At 37.3% G+C, this 15,973-nt stretch overlaps 2 protein-coding genes across 9 annotated transcripts in view; one reads left to right on the forward strand and one right to left on the reverse strand.

Annotated features, from left to right (window-relative positions):
* The window catches only part of OFD1 (OFD1 centriole and centriolar satellite protein), a 29,446-nt gene extending 19,402 nt beyond the window's left edge, over positions 1-10,044 (forward strand). The window contains exons 17-22 of one of the 2 annotated variants that reach the window (XM_058822812.1): positions 2,615-2,715; positions 6,021-6,140; positions 7,315-7,466; positions 8,044-8,214; positions 8,850-8,920; positions 9,860-10,044. In XM_058822812.1, the coding sequence (XP_058678795.1) occupies positions 2,615-2,715; positions 6,021-6,140; positions 7,315-7,466; positions 8,044-8,214; positions 8,850-8,920; positions 9,860-9,905 (661 nt within the window). In that variant the 3' untranslated portion in view covers positions 9,906-10,044. The remainder of the gene's footprint in view (positions 1-2,614; positions 2,716-6,020; positions 6,141-7,314; positions 7,467-8,043; positions 8,215-8,849; positions 8,921-9,859) is intronic. The other variant, XM_058822818.1, reaches the window with a different exon arrangement.
* Positions 10,045-10,481: 437 nt separating this feature from the next.
* GPM6B (glycoprotein M6B) overlaps positions 10,482-15,973 on the reverse strand; it is a 104,309-nt gene continuing 98,817 nt past the window's right edge. For 4 of the 7 annotated variants that reach the window (XM_058822876.1, XM_058822852.1, XM_058822860.1 and 1 more), the window contains 3 exons: positions 15,742-15,815; positions 15,357-15,422; positions 10,482-13,055 (listed from right to left, as the gene is read on the reverse strand). In XM_058822876.1, the coding sequence (XP_058678859.1) occupies positions 12,906-13,055; positions 15,357-15,422; positions 15,742-15,815 (290 nt within the window). In that variant the 3' untranslated portion in view covers positions 10,482-12,905. Of the gene's footprint in view, positions 14,690-15,356; positions 15,423-15,741; positions 15,816-15,973 lie in introns of all 7 variants that reach the window. The other 3 variants (XM_058822868.1, XM_058822884.1, XM_058822897.1) reach the window with 1 other exon arrangement.

Raw genomic sequence — 15,973 nt, forward strand, 5'->3', positions numbered from 1 at the left:
GTGGAACCTAGTTATAAAAAAAGTGAAACGCTTTGCTCTGAGCAAAGCCATTGTCTCTATTTTTCACATCTGTGACCTGACTGATGAGCTTTTGCTAATTCAAGCATTTGAATTTCTGCTTCCTGTTTGAGAATTTAAATCAAGGCAATTCTACATTCTCATTTCATTCATTAACAAGCTGTAGTGCTGAATTTATTACTTCTTTTCTCTCTCTGAAGAGCTTGTTCACGTGCCTGTTTTCAAAGTAGGATTTTCCAGTCTTCTTTGCATGTGGGAATGGGATGGGTACACAACTCTTCTCTTTTCCTTGTTTTTTTTTTTTAAGATCATTTAAAGGTAAATGAATAACTTGAAAAAATTAGGCTGCATTAGAATGGCTTCTCTTCCGTCTCTGTATCTCCTATTTCCATGTCTGGAGTTCTGGTCTAAATGGCCAGTGTTGCCTCCACTCTCCAAAACTAAGTATCTTGAATATGGGTCTTCAGAAGCAGCTCTAGGATTTAACTTTTAAGATTTTTTTCCACAGAAGAGACAGCTGAATTGTCCTTAGCCTGCTAGCCATCATTCGTGATTTGGTGGCTGAAGAAAGACAGTTTGTGCTGGGGCAGCTCTAGTAGGCATTTGTAGGCTTTTCTTACTTTCTTTTATCAAGGCCTCAACATACATTTAATGCAGAGAGTGTCTCTTATCTGGTTATTTTGGAAGAGCTTTTATGTTTTTTGTTTGCAAAATGAGCTGTTGGGATATTTAGGGACTGTGAGGTCAGTTTCCTTTAAGTATTCCCTTGAGGCTGTGTCTCCTTTCCCTGCCCATTCACATTTTCTGTGTTATACCTCAGATTTCTTGTACTTCTCTGACAGACCTTAAAAAGTGGAGGTTGAATGTTAACCTGCATGTTAAGGTGATAGGGGAAAGTGCTCTAATCCTGTGAGGGACTGCACTTTGAAGGATTTTGCAGACTTCATCCTGCTTGGAGAGTGAACAGTATGAGCAAGTCGTGTTCCAGAGGACAGACCTGGGTCTGGGAAGGCAGCTTCAGTTTGTTGTTGCTTTCTTGGGTTTCTTATGACAAAGCAAGGGTATAAGGTCCCAGTAATTGTCTTGAACTTGCTGCTTTCCCAAGACTTTCTCAAAGGAAAAACATTCTTTTGTTGCGTATTTTCTCATTTCATGTGCCTTGGACTGTTTTCTGTTACATGAAATATTTGAGAAATGCATGTGTGGGCTTTTCCAGTTATTTACTCTTATTATTAGGCAAATGCCACATCACTGATGTGTACTGTGGGATTAGTTTATGACCTGTAGATTTGTAGTGGCAATGGGAACTTCTTTGAAAAGGCAAGAGAAGCGAATGTGATGCTGGACCATCCGTGACAAGCTGTTAGAAGTCAGAGCTCGGTCAGTGGGGAAGAGCAATTGCTTCTGCAACTACAGGAGCTCCTTGTTTATTTATGCTACAAGATATGAGTGGTATGAAGGAAACCAGTAAACACAGACAGGAAGACTAAGTGATAAGGCAGATTATTACCTAATTTTTTGTTTGTTTGTTTGTTTAGGCCTGAAGAAACCAGTTGAGGTTTGTTACTGAGGCAATGGGTTCTCTGTCTTTCTAGCAGTGTTGCAGGACACAGTATTGAAGAAAGTGACATGCATGTCCTTGAACTTCACACCCTTGAGAATTATTTAGCACTTAACCATTTCTGTGAAGGAAAGACTCAAAACATGAAATAGATTTCCAAAACTTGAAATTTCATTTACTCTATCCTGTTTAATTTACAGGGTGTTTTGCCCCACTGACATCACTGAAGTATCCGTTTGGCAATGCAGATTTATTTGTCTGTGCCCAGATTCACTTTTTGCTTATGAACAAATCTCATTGTTGGGGGTATGTTTGGTATTGTTTGTATTGTTTGTTCACCACTTTTGCCCCATGGAAGACCTGTATTTCTTAGAAATTGTAAGCACAAACAGGCTGTGATGAAGGGCACCAGCTGGTGTGAAGTAAGCTCCTTTATGAAGTGCTGATGCTGAATTTCATTAGTGATCTGCACTCCTTTTGCTGTTCTGGTTCTGGTCAGAGTTTAGTAGCTGGGTCACGTGGGAGACATTGTTCTTTCACATTATCTTTGTGATGAGATAAACGGGGATTTAGAATGAGGGCACTAACCCCATTTTGATAGAACCCTGCATCTCTTGTTTTGCCAGACATCTAATCCTAATACATTTCCAATACATCTGTTAAGATGACATCAAAATGGGAATTAAACTGCAACACAAAGCTTAAAGAGGCAAATTTCTTAGTTTCAGTTGACTGTCACAATTCATTGTATTTCTCCTTTTTTATCTTTTTTCTTTGTCTTTTTATTTTGTTTTAATGTAATAAAATTATGTCATGTAAAGACCTTGGGGAAAGGCTGAAGGGAAATGCAGTGGACTTTTGGTAAAAGTTAGAGAAGTGGATTGAATACCATAAATTTGAGTCAGAAAGTTTCATGGATTTTAGGTTTGGTTTAGTCTGTTGCTTAGCATGTGAGTGAATTTCAGATGGCTATTTGCTTAGAAGTTCAGCATTTATAATTATTAATTTGTTTATATTCTTCCTTATTTTTTTCAGACTTCAGAGTCAACAGACAGATAAACAAGATCTCAGTGATATTCACAAACCAGAGAAACTAAGGTATGAGGATCTTGAAGAACACATTTCCGCTCTTGAAGGTAAGTTTTGGTGCATTTCAGAGAGTTTGTTTAACAGTATAGGATAACTGTCTTCATAGTTTTATGCCTCTAGTTGGAGAGAAAAATTTCTGATTGATTTTGGAATTAGGGAAAACCAATGTCTCAGATGATGGGGTATTAAATTTCTTCATTCTTGCATTTTTAGGTAAGTGTATGTAGTAATAAGCAGACATTAAATTGAGTTGCTTTGGAATGTTTTAAAATTGTGTATAAATTTTTTTAAACAGAAAAGTATATTAGTATGTGAACTAAATTGAGGCTTTATTATATTTGCTGCATAAATTAGAACCAGGTTATAAGTCTAAAGATAGGTTTCTGTAGCTATTGCTTGCACTCTTGATTCTTCCTTCAGTAACTGAGGCTTAAATAGTAGTGGGAAATAGAAGTTCCTTTAGGTTGCATGTAAATGTGGGAAGAAGGAACTCTTGCAGTTAATCAAAGGAACTCTTATGCAGTTAATCAGCATAAGAGTAGTTTTGGAACATGTGGTTCAGTTACTGAAACCTGAATTTTGTTCCTTTTTTTTTCCTCTGAGGTCAGTACTCCATTTATTTGCATTTCTTCTCTCTGTTGATTGCAGGCTATAAAATGTTTTCTTCTCTCTGTATGCTGCAGGGTCAGTTTTCATAAATCTTTGATGTAAGTAAGGTAGTGTAGAAAGAAGAGGGTAATCAAACTTGATGTCCTTTATAGCCATTTGTATATGGAGTGGGAAATACAAGCAGTTACAGACCTTACTTAGTTTTGAGTGACATCCTAATGTTGAACCTTAGCAGCCTTATCTCCCATGAAACTGTGAGTTTAAAGTAAATGAAGTTGTCAATGAGGAAGATGTGAACAGCCAGGTACCCCTTCCTATTTGCAGATTTCATGAGGTCTGTAAAGTCCTGAGGCTTGGTGGACATGTGGCATTGTGTGGTGTAACTCAACTCATAGGTGGTGAAGAGATTGTGGTTGTTGCTGGGAGAGTTTGGGGTATTTTCATTGAAACCAGTGATTCTGTCTGGTGTGAGTGTTTTCAGACTGGCTTATTCTTTTGGCTGTGGTTAGATCATATGGAAGATGGAGTGGAGCCCTTGCTCACTCTCCTGACCCTCTGAGAATATGGTTTTCAGTATTTTAAAAGCAAGCAACCAAAAAAGATGTTTGTTTAAATAGCAGATGTGCTGATAGTGTTTAGTGATAACTGGCAGAAGATAATGCCTCATCTGTGCATTTATGTGAAGCTTTACTCATTACTCAGCTGGTTTGATTTCTCTCATTTATTTCTTTTATAAGCTTTAAATGCATTATTTGAATATGAACCAAGCCTGTAGCCACTAATGGTTTCTACTCATCTCACATTTTAATTAGACTTATATTTATTTGTTAAATTTTGTATGGGAGACTTTTGGGAATACATTACATATTTCACTTTTATTTTATTACAAATGAAAACAGACTGGCATTTCTTGGCAAGTAGGGCAGAGTGGATGCTGTGCCCAGGTAAGGTGCTAATGAATCATTTGCTGATGTGTGGTGGTCAGTCTGTAAGAGTTCACAAATGCTGATGATTACTCAATCAACAGTACTTTAGTTGGGTGAGCCTGCATCAAGAAACAATCTCAGTATGTAGGAGGAAATCAGATTGGCTGAAAAGGGGAGGAGGTGGCTCAGGAGAAATTGCAGGGAGAGGTGGGTAAGAAAGTAAAATCTAAGAAGTAAATACCGAAAAAGATTTAGTGAAGGATGAAGTTGATAACAATAAAAAACCAATGACTTAAAGGAGATACCAGAAAATATGGAAATCTTTTAGTCCTACTGTGAGTGAGTTCTAGAAAGAAAAGATCAGCAGATTATTTTGGCAGCAACTGGGTGGTGTGCTTAAGGGAATAATGCATCTCTTGCTGTCTACCCTTAAAAAGGGAGTGGAAGTGTACAGAATTACCTTTTTCCTCCTTTGCAGAGTAGTTAATTTGACATGTTTTTTACTATTAATGGTTCTGGTTTGGGCTTCTTTGTTTGTTTATGTTGTTAGCAGTCATTTTGAAGTTAGAAGTAATATTTAACTGGGACAAGTTTATGAAAGGATTTTTTAAAATTTAAACACACCTGATGCTTATTGGTGCCTCATATGGAAATAATGTTGTTGTTGATAGCTTTATAATTAAGAGAGAGCAGCAAAACAGAATAGATTTTCTTTTGAGTGTGATAGCCCATTATTTTGGTCTTACAAAACACCCCATATATAGAATTTATTTTCCTAGGTGAAGCAGGTAGGAATTCCTCTTGCTTTGGTAAGAAACTGAAAACATTCTCCTAACTTAGAAGGACAGCTTGACAGAAATTTTCTGTTATGCTTTCATCTACAGTTCTTTTAAAAGAGTTTTAATTTAAAGAAATTTAGAGAGACAATTTTTCAGAGAGTTCAGAGAGAAAGAGGCTGATCAGTTTGGTTGACTTGAGTTTTTTCATGTAAAATATTTCGGTTTTATTATTATGTGGAAAAAAAAAAAGCTTGAGACATTGCTAGTATATAAAGGATGAAAATTGATGTTTTCTAAAGCTTTACCCAAAACTTAGAGATATATAGAGTATCTGTGCTATGTTAGACCAAGTGCTTGGGAGAACAGTCCTGTGTATTTCAGGTTGGCTATCTAGAGATAATACCCACATCTTGTTTTAGCTCTTTTTTTCTGTCTCCCATCAAGTGAGGTAATAGCAGACAGCATATTTGCAAATCAGTAATTTAAAAGCAGTTCTGTATCACAGCAATGGTCAAAGAGGAAGGACAGTAATTGTGTTTTTGTGAATTCAGATCCAACCTTGCACAGGGAAAAGATAGTATAATGTAGAATATCTGAGTTAGCAGCATCCATCCTGTGCACTGAAGATGGCAAAGACCCCATTAAAGAGTGTGTGACCAGATAGTTAAAGATTATTTTTATATGCATAAAAACTATGAGCTGAACTTGGATAGACAATTTTTCTGTTACTTGTATCTTGATTTTGTAAAGAAATGAAAACATCTTGGGTTTCTGTTGTATATTTCTACAGTTTTGGCTTTATAAACAAATGTGTTCCAATAGCTAATTTCAAAACTAACAATTCTGTAATTAAGGAAGCAAGTACAGCCTATGATAATTCTTAATTCTCAGGGAGATGATCAAGTTGAAGGGAAAATGCTCAATTAGTGCTGATATTTTTGTGTTCTAATTTAGCCATTCCCACACTCTCTGTCCATTGCTGTGCTCCACTTTTGCAATTACAAAATAAAGGAGCCATTGTTCACATTTCTTCTCCAGATCAGGGGGACATACCAGAGGAGTGTGAAAGTGATGTCTTGCATCCATCTGGGGACATTGTGGATGGAAACTGTGTCACAGCCCCTGTGCCAGCAGCAGCCACTTCACTGCAGGACTTGAGTGAGTTCAGACACAAAAGAAAGTACCCTTTTAAAATGTCAAATGTGTAACACAGAAAGACAAATATTTAAGAGTCTGTAGGTATGTAGGCTGGTGTGGTTGAAAAATTTTCCAGAAAGTGCCATTTCTGTAATAAGGAGAAAGGAGTGTTTTCCTTTGCTTTTTTGCATGAGGATGACGTTTTTCATCCTGGCTTTAGTTAAATTTGCTTTTAATTTAAACATTCTTGCCACCCATCCCACCCCCCCATCCAGCCTCTTTGTAAGATGATTATTTTTTCTTTAGGGTAATTTTATATTTATATATATTTATATATATTATCGGGTTTTTAATATTATATTTATATATATTATGTTATATATTATATATATAATAATATAAATATATTATATATTATAATTATATATATAATTTGCTTTAGGGTATTTTTCCTGCTTTTGATAGGAATGAGACATTTAATGTTTTGAAGAATTTTATGTACTGCTTGTCTGGATTTTAAAAAATTTATTCTTGACTCTGTTGGTGAACTTTATTATCACAATGCAGTTTTAATTCTTTGGCTAGATGAGAATAATATCTCATATATAGTCAGCATATACTGCTTTTGTCATTGTTCTAGATGCAAACATTATGATTCTTTTTATTTTAGAGAAGGGCTTTCTAGCTTCTCATGATTCCCAGTCCTTAATTTGCCCATCTCATTGCTATCTAATGCTGTTCTTTGTACACAGCTTTTTAAATACATTGGTCATATCAGCAGCATGTCCGGCAATAATTTTCCAAGGGATTTCAAATACTTTGCTTTTTAAAGAATTGTATCCAACCACATTGCAGAGGGGGAAAGAATACAGTAACATGGATAATAAAGGTTTGTTTAATAAGAATAGCCAGGAAAGGAATGAGAAGTGCACAGATCTGTCAAATCTCTGGCCTGTACTTTGGCTCTACTCTTTAACTCTTGGTGAGACATTTATCAGACTAGGAAATGTTTGGAGGTGGGAAAACACATTAGCCCATACCCAAGAGTAAGTTCAGTGTATGTACAAACAGTATATGCAGTTGGTTTTCATTTGCTGTTAACATTATACAGGAACCTGGTACTGATTTATATGCTCTTGTAATGATTACTGAACTACATAAATCAAATTACAGATGTTGGCATAATTTTTCACAGCAGTGCTGGATCAAAGGCAGATTGAAGAACAGAACAGAGAAGTTGAGCAAAACTTAGAAGAAGAAAGGAAAGCAGGAGAAGAAAGAAAAGAGAAAGAACAACAGGAAGCTTTGGAAAACGAGCAAAAAGAAGTGGAGAAGCTTAATGAAGAGGTGGTAATTTAATTTCTGACAGTGATGCAGCCTTGTAGTGGCTTGCATTTTAGGGTTATGTTACTTGGTTAAAAGTAGATTTTTATTTCATAAAGTGAAAGTAGTAGAGGCTAAGTTATTTTTTGTACTTGTGTGATTAACCAGTCTCACTAGAGTGTCTCCTTATGCCAAGTGACTTTTTCACTGGAAACAGATGCCTTTCCTTCCCTGCCTCATGTAACTGGAAGATACAATTTAATGGCCACTGTCACCATGCTGTTGGAACAAGCTGAACATTTGCTGTCTCTGTGGTGTGGCCACTGCAGGTGGGGACACCACCACAATATGTTCATGTCCATCTGTCAGGACTTCCAGGGTACTCTGGGAAGCAGAGGGTATAAGGAGACCTTGAGTTTGCTTAAATCCCTTTGAGCTTAAACCCTCAGTGTTTAGTGTTCTGGATTTTTAGGTCCTGTTTAATACTGTTTAGACTGGTGTGTTTTACTGAGTTTAACGTGAAATTCTGCAGGTATTGCAGGTAGTAAGGCAGAAATGTATTTTTCTAATCAGTATTTATTTTTATTTTTGTGTCTTAAAGCATATCCAAGACTCAATGAAAACAGATGAAGAAATAGAAGACAAAGAGGGAGTAAAATCTGAGCATGGTAGCACTGCTGCTGAAAATAATGTAAAGGATCCTCCTTCCAATCCATTAGAAAAATACATGAGAATAATTCAGCAGAGCAGAGAGCAGGAACTGGCAAACAAGGTGATTATTCTCAAAACATGGTCCCAAAAATATTATTGGCCAAATTTGTGTCTTGCTAGGCATGCTTAGAATGAAAACAATTTTCACATTTAATTTTTTCTTCACTTACAAACTTTATGTAGCAATCTGCAGAGCGGAGTGTTTGGATTTGTATTGGAAAAGTGTGATGATCCAAAGAAAAAACACAGAAAACTTTGTTCTGTAAGGGTTGCTGGTGTCCTCTGGGTGGGGGATTTGTTAACTTGGTTTTTAATGTTCTAGGACAATATTTTAAAGTCCTCAATTTTTAGCTTAAACTGTGTTTAAATACAGTTTGAAGCTACACATGTCAGGTTGTGTTCCTGTAACACAACAGAATTTATTCTGGCAAAATGGAAAATCAGACTGTTAAGGAAGAGGTATGGGTGGACATGACTTCAGTGAAGGAATGCAGGGTGCTTTTGTTCAGACATGATCCCAATCTAAATTTCCTAAGTGTTACTATTCTAGATCTAGTGTAGCATTTGTAGAAATAGGGCTGGTCCTTTGGAATATTTTTATTTTCAGTTATGAGCCTTAAAAATGTAGATACTATTATTAGATCACTTTGACATTAGAACTGGTTAGAGAAAGTGTATTTTCCTCTTGGTTACCAGGATTCAAAAAAAGAAGAAATAAGAGAAGGGTCACCCTCAGAAGGACTTCTATCTACTGAAAATGATGACAGGTAAGGTTCATGTATTAATCACTTCTAGTACTCCATATTAACAAATAATAATAATAATATAACTAATATATAGTTTTAATAGGTTTAGTATTAATTATGTTAAGAAACATCTGCCTCCTTAGAAACCCAAATAAATTATTAATCAAAAGCAATCGTGTCAGAAAAATTAAGATCCTTCCAATTCTTGTACATGCAAGTTAAGCACTGTATGTGACACATCTGAGAGCTGCACTTTATGATCTGTTTCAGTAGTTCTGGCACTCACAACTTTTTCACAGAGAGCTGGAGTTTGAGGGATTGTTCTTGGGTGACGACACCCTGGGTAAAGGTTTGTCTGTGCTGCACCTCACCATAGTCTGCTTCTAGCTTTGATTCCTCAGTAGCATTGTGGATTTTTAAGATGCTTCATTCAGAGATTTTGTCTGCCTGCACTGAGTCACAACAGCCCAGGCATTTCCTCTGGTTTTCTCTAGGCATTGATAAATACAGATGAGTGTTTTAGTTGCTTGCAAGAGAAAAAGCAAACAATCCTCCTCCAAATCTTTCAGTTTATTCCAAGATGTAGAATTGAAAATAAGCAAAAAATATGGAGCAATTAGGAAAAAAAAACCCATAAAGGTTCACTATAACCATAGTAATGATTCAATATTGTCTGTGCTGTTAAACGTAACAGACCCTACCCTGCTGCTCCTGAATTGGCACCAGTTGTGTTGTTTTCACTTGGTGAGCACTACAGAAGTTCATTCTGCTTTTTGAGGTGATGCCTTTCAGTTAATGAAGGCCCAAATCCTCCTGCTTTAGGGTTGGTTTTATTGCCAGCAGTTCACTGAAACAGCAAAGGCAGTCTCTTAATACTCATTTTAAAACAGAACTTAAGATTTAAGATAAACTACATTAACTCATACCACTTTATTTTCCTCCCTCCTATAATCAATATAGTCTTGCAGACATTTCTCATGGAGACGTGGATGAAAGCTTCTGGTGAACAATAACTACTGATTTTTAAATTTTTTATTATTATTATTATGAGAAAGATATTTTTAAAGTCGTTTTGTGCCTTTAATAAATGTTAGGCACCAACACTGCAGGTTGTGTAATTATAAATTAATAAAGCTGATTTTGATCTGTTTCATCACTTCAGTCACTCATTTCAAACAGGGAGTCCTGGTGTGTTACTAATCCAGGAGGAAGCCCTTGGGTGGGGTGAGAGAAAGAACAAAGCAGGGAACAGAAACTGATCAGTATGTTTGGGTAGATGTGTGTTGGCACTAAATTCCTCTAAACTTTGTCAGTTTTGCCAACCCCCGTCCCCCAGTCCCCTCTGCAAATGGTTCAAAGTGTGGATGAAAGGCAGAAAAAATTCCCTCATCATCACCTGATTTAGAGGTGTCCCGTGGAGGCACTTGGCTCACACAGCTTTGGAGCACTGAGTGTGACAGACCCAAAATAAGGTGTCCCTTCTGCTGCACAGCAGGGGCAGGAGCCACTTTCAAAAGCAGCCCCTCTCATGTATCACCTCGTTGGTATTAACCAGCCCAGAATGGAGAGATTAAAATAAAAATGCTATTTAATTCATCTTTATTTAAGCTTTGTATTTTGTAGGTAGATTATAGGCAAGATCATTAAACTTTATTTACAGTATAAAATACAGTAGTTTTTATCAATGAAGTAAGTTTGGGTGGCAGCATATATTACAACTTGCACTGCATTTGAGGCTGCTCATCTTGACCTAACTACAAGAACATGAAGCCAAGTTTGACAGAATTTAGGGGCAAAAAACCAAAGTTCTGTCTTAAATTTGCTGGATGTTTAAACACAATGTACCAAAACCGTGACAGATACAAGCTTTGCTTTTTGAAATGGAGCTAAAATGTGCTGTGGTTGTTACTCTGATTTTGCATACTGCTAATTTGCTATTGCAGCCACTCTGGCCTTTACAGAATGTTTGAGTGACTTAGAATTTCTGGATGTTGGGATGGGGTAGTGCTTGTTGCATTATGCTGGCCTGGAACAACTACCACTACTGCATGCTGCACACAGCTGCTGCTGCAGCTGCAACTGCAGAGCTGCCCTGCCCATGCAGGAGGGCAGGGAGCTCTGGAACAGAACGTGTTTCACCTCAGATAGAGACATAAAGCCTAGAGATGCACTGCCATGGAGTAGCTGTAGGTCTGGGTTCAAATAAGCATACACAAGTGTTGTCTATTATCTACAAATATTTATTTTAACACTTGGATGTAACTACAGGAAGCCCTTGGCACTGATAGAAAATATTGATTCACTGTTAGGTTACAAAAATTTATACATAGCAAAATTTAATGCTCTTTACATAAAAATATTAGACTACTTAAACAAAACTTCAAAAACTCCCAGTAATAGCTACACTGAATTAGAAAAGAATTAGGCTTTAAGACACTGCCTCCATTATTACCCTTATGCAAACACTGGGCTAGAACATCACCTGCATTGCTGTAGAAATGTCTCCTTCATGCAACAGGTAAGAACATACACTAGGCTATTTTGTCATATTTGCTCTACATCAATCAACTTTGCCCCTTTTTTGAAACTGTCAAATTAGACTTCAATAGTTAACAAAAGAAATTATATTTGAAGTTAATACCCCCCAAAAAATGCCTTTTCTCTTAATACTGATTTGAAGGAATTTGTGCTTCCTTTGATGTATATTCAGCAAACAGTCAAAACTACCAAACCACACGTCAGCTTAGCAGGGGTATGACTTGAATATTTAATTTTTTCAAATGAATGATGTATTTTTACTTTTCCCCCCCCCAACATTTATATATATATATATATATATATATATCATATAGAACAAACACCAAATATACCATCACTAATACTCAAGATATCACTGAATGCTTCTGAAAAAAAACATTAATTAGAAGGCAGACTTCTATGGGAAATGACTTTAAAATGGCACCAGTTTGTTTGTTTTTTTTTTTTTCTGAACACCACGTTTTCTTAGTGTGCTAATTAATTTGTAAAAAGGAAAACACATAAGCACTGACTATAAATTTGCTAAGCACCAAGATAGAGAAAGGTGGACATCCTGTATTATTTTTATGGCTGCAAATTTTATTGTTTGTGTAAAACTCTGCAAACTTTCCCATCCGCTCATTTGGAATTGTCAGATCAGTGTCATTTTAATAAGGTAACACTTTCACTTACTTAAAATGTAGGATAATGGTCTCCTGCCACTATATAAATGCTACAACATTTATAGAAAATAAATATTAAGGCAAAGCTGACATTTATTTTCAAAGAAGGGGATCATTATCCAGATCCAGGGGTCTACATTCCATTAAATAGTTAATAAAAGGATTAGAACTTGGGAGATCTGCTCGCCCCTCAGGTGAGCACAGGGATGCTTCGTGGTGGCAGTGTGTGGCACAGGAGTGCAGCTGCTCCCATGGCCCAGGTGTGGGTGCTCCCAAACAGCCCCCCTGCGCCACCTGGGAGCTGCTGCAGCTGTGCCATCACACACACACACACACACACACACAAACACAGGAGCTCCTCTCTCTCAGGAATCCCAGCTGGGCACGGGTTCCTTTGGGAGTGCTCACTCACACACCCTGCACTGCCTGAGGTCTGCACAGATCACTGCCTGCTCGGCCGGGGCACCCGCCACCGGCTTGTGCAGGGCGTCATGCTCCAAAACAAGTCAAATGTTAAACACCAAGTCTCAAAGAAGAATAATTTGAGAAGAAGAAGAATAATTGGTCACTTTTTGTAAAGTGTTGCCTTTTAAAATGCCTGGAATAAACCCTCCATTCTCTTTTAGAAAGGATGGAAGATTACCAATGGGATGATTTCCCTAAAAAAGTTTTCCAGGAGCTGGAATGTGAAGCTTTTACACTTCTCTCTAATTTCGTTTGCTAGACATACATCTGTACTGCAGAGCAGCTATTTGCTGATTTGTCAGAGCTACAGAACTCTTCTGCTGAATTATTGTGGCAAACATTTATGTGTAAGAATTGAGTTGCTCTTTTGACCGAGACTGGATATCCTGAAGCTCCTGCTCTTCTTTTGCTTTGATATCTTGGTAGGCCTGCATTTTGCTTGCATCCTTTAAGTAGGCCCAGTTAGAAGACAGTATCATGAGGAAGTGGATCTGGAAGAGAAGGGTGAGCATGATGGCGAGTGAGCATGTCAAGAGGCAAAGCAAGCTGCTAGTCAGATTAATAGACGCTCTTTAAAACAACAACCATAAAAAATAGTTATTCTACGTTAATAAGCATTCTGTTATTAAAACAAGCACAGAGGCTATTTTTCAAAGATCTCTAGAATTTGGCATGCTAATAATTCAGTTGGTTATTCACAATTTAGAGAAAGTTAGTACAACAGTATTAAAATGAGCTACAGAGTTGTACGGGTCAATTAAAATGCAGAATGGGGGAAGCAGGAACAAACAGTTTTGTACGTGGCAGTATACGGAATCTGTAAACTACGAGGTGCTCAGAAGAACTGCTCTCTAAGGTCGTGGTGTTTATGCATATCCAAGCCCAGAGCCCGGCAGGTCTTTTCCCCCAACAAGCAGATGAGAATTCCACCCTCCCCCTGGAAGAAAACCTGAAACTGTGAATGTTTTATTCACTTAAACAAGGCTACATTAACACATCGAAAAATTAAACATCAAAACATGAATCCAAATCTAAGCAAAAGCATGCAATGTCTGGGTTAAGAAGTCTTAATCCTGCATTTTTATAGCTACATTTTAAACTTCCATTGTCCAACCTCAGGTGAAGAGTTGTGTATAGCAAACGGTTCTCTTTTTTAAATTATTATGTGTTTGTTTTTCTAGTTTGTGCATTCGTCTCTTGCCAACTTCTTTTACCCATACTTCATGCAAAAACATCTACATCTGAAAACATTGATTCACTTCTCCTTCTTTTTCCCCCCAACACTGTGAAAAGGTCCCTGTGATCTATGCATGGTTTTGCTTCCTGTGCAGTCATACTTACATTTTGAGATCTGGCTACTGAGAAATCAGTTACTAAAGTGCAGCCATACAAGAGCAGAAGCTATTTATATGCTGTTTCTTACTAGTTCAGGGTCCAAAAGAAAGAATGTGATTGTTTTACGCAGAGCTAAGACAAGGATTTATTTTCTTAGAGAAAGAGTATCATTTGGCACGCACTTAAGAGTGAGAGAAAATAACTGATTTAATCATCCATGGAATCACTTGGAAATACAAGAAAATTAATTCATAATACCTGGGCTTCTGACCTCTGCCAGCATAGACTGGCACTACTTTATTATTCCTTTCTTTCACACCATATATATTTTGCATGCTTAGGGGCATTTGTATTTGGTGTTCATGGCAAAGAATAAATTAATGCATCTGACCCTGAACTGTTCCAGTATTTGTTTGAGATGACTGTCAGAAATCAAGTGGAGACCTGAAATGAAAACATCCCTTTTTCAGAAGGATGCTTTATAAACACCCCTACAGTAACTGAATCCTCTCAACATGAAAAAATAGCCAGATCTCATCCACATCATAGTTCATATACAAGAAGTCATTTCATTAATCTGATAAGCTAAACGATGCTTACTGAAGCTATTTACAATTACTGTAACAAAATCCAAAAGCTAGACTTTTAGTCTAGGGTGTCAGTGGTATTTCAAGCTACGCAATGCAGCTTTTTACTGGGCTTATACAATTTAGAATTTAGTGCAGCAATCTTCCCGACTCTTAAACTTCAAAACAGCATAGTTATATGTAGTAGCCATCATGTAGATCAGCTGGTGGAAGAGAACAAAATACAGGAGAGTAAGATACAACAAGGTGACGGCTCGAGCCCACTTGGGCAACTCTCGATACTTTTACAACAGATGTTACTCTGAGCTCCTTCCAGGGTGAAGATGCAAATAAATAAACCTGCCATTTCTCTGGGGAGGATAACCCAGCTCAAGCCCTAAGGCCATTTTGTCAGCCAGTTGTGAGTGCTACAGCAGCCTTGGCTGGCACAGGGTTAGAAGCTGGCCACTAAAGGAAGCGTTAGGCATAGGAACCGCTACCTGAACGGGCACTGCAGGGTTGGACCAATCTGCCTGGCTCCAGGCAAAGGAAACCAAGAGGTTATAAGCAGCTGATCAAATAAACTACAAAAATGAAAATAAATAGTGGAAATAAAAGCAGAAATAGTGGATAGAAGTAGGATTTTGAAAGGACATGCAAATCATTTTTTCCTAAGTATGGGGAAGGTGGCTTAAGGTGACTTCCTAAAGCAAAAGTTGGGGACCTGCTGACTTGTGATGACCAAACCACAGCAGCAAATAATTGTGATTACAGCTCACCCCCCTTCATGACTAGTATCACTACCTTTAATATATACAAAATTTAATCTTAACATATCTTAAGTCTAAAATGAACATTTTTAATGATAAAACAACAAAAAATACTACCCACCAATGCTATGACAGTGGCACCAGCTCCAGCACAAGCCACAATGAACAGGTGGTAAGACATGTAGAACTAGAGAAAAAAACATATTTAAAACATTGAAGTAATTCATTAGGAATAGTATAAAACATAGTATAAAATGCATTTCAAGTGTTCTAGAGAATAAGGATAATAAAACCATCTAGCATGGCAGCAAAGCTTTACAAAATAAAAGTGTGAAAATAATTTTCTTTTTTTTGGGGATGATGTAACAATTACTTCATTGTTACAATTAAAGCAATCTCTTTATACTGCTAGCATGAGTTCTCTCCAAAAACATCAATCAGTTATTTATTACATGGAGCCCAAGTGACTTGTAGGCAAAAGCTGCACACAGGTTACATTTCTGTACCTCATTCGTGTTGCAGATGTTCTCTAAAATTGGGCCACAGGCTTTGCCAGGTACAGCATTCCAAGGAATAATACCTGAAACACCACAGAAAAGAAACCACTAATTTTAGCAATCCACACAGGCTTTCTATTCCTCTCATCTTTCTCACCCACTTGCCAGTTGTGTTCCCATTCTGGGTGTCCGTGCGTTGACCAGAACAGCTTGGAACTGGCAGCAGGAATTCAGACAACTC

This window comes from Ammospiza caudacuta, chromosome 2, assembly GCF_027887145.1.
Source record: "Ammospiza caudacuta isolate bAmmCau1 chromosome 2, bAmmCau1.pri, whole genome shotgun sequence".
In the NCBI taxonomy this organism is placed as follows: domain Eukaryota; kingdom Metazoa; phylum Chordata; class Aves; order Passeriformes; family Passerellidae; genus Ammospiza; species Ammospiza caudacuta.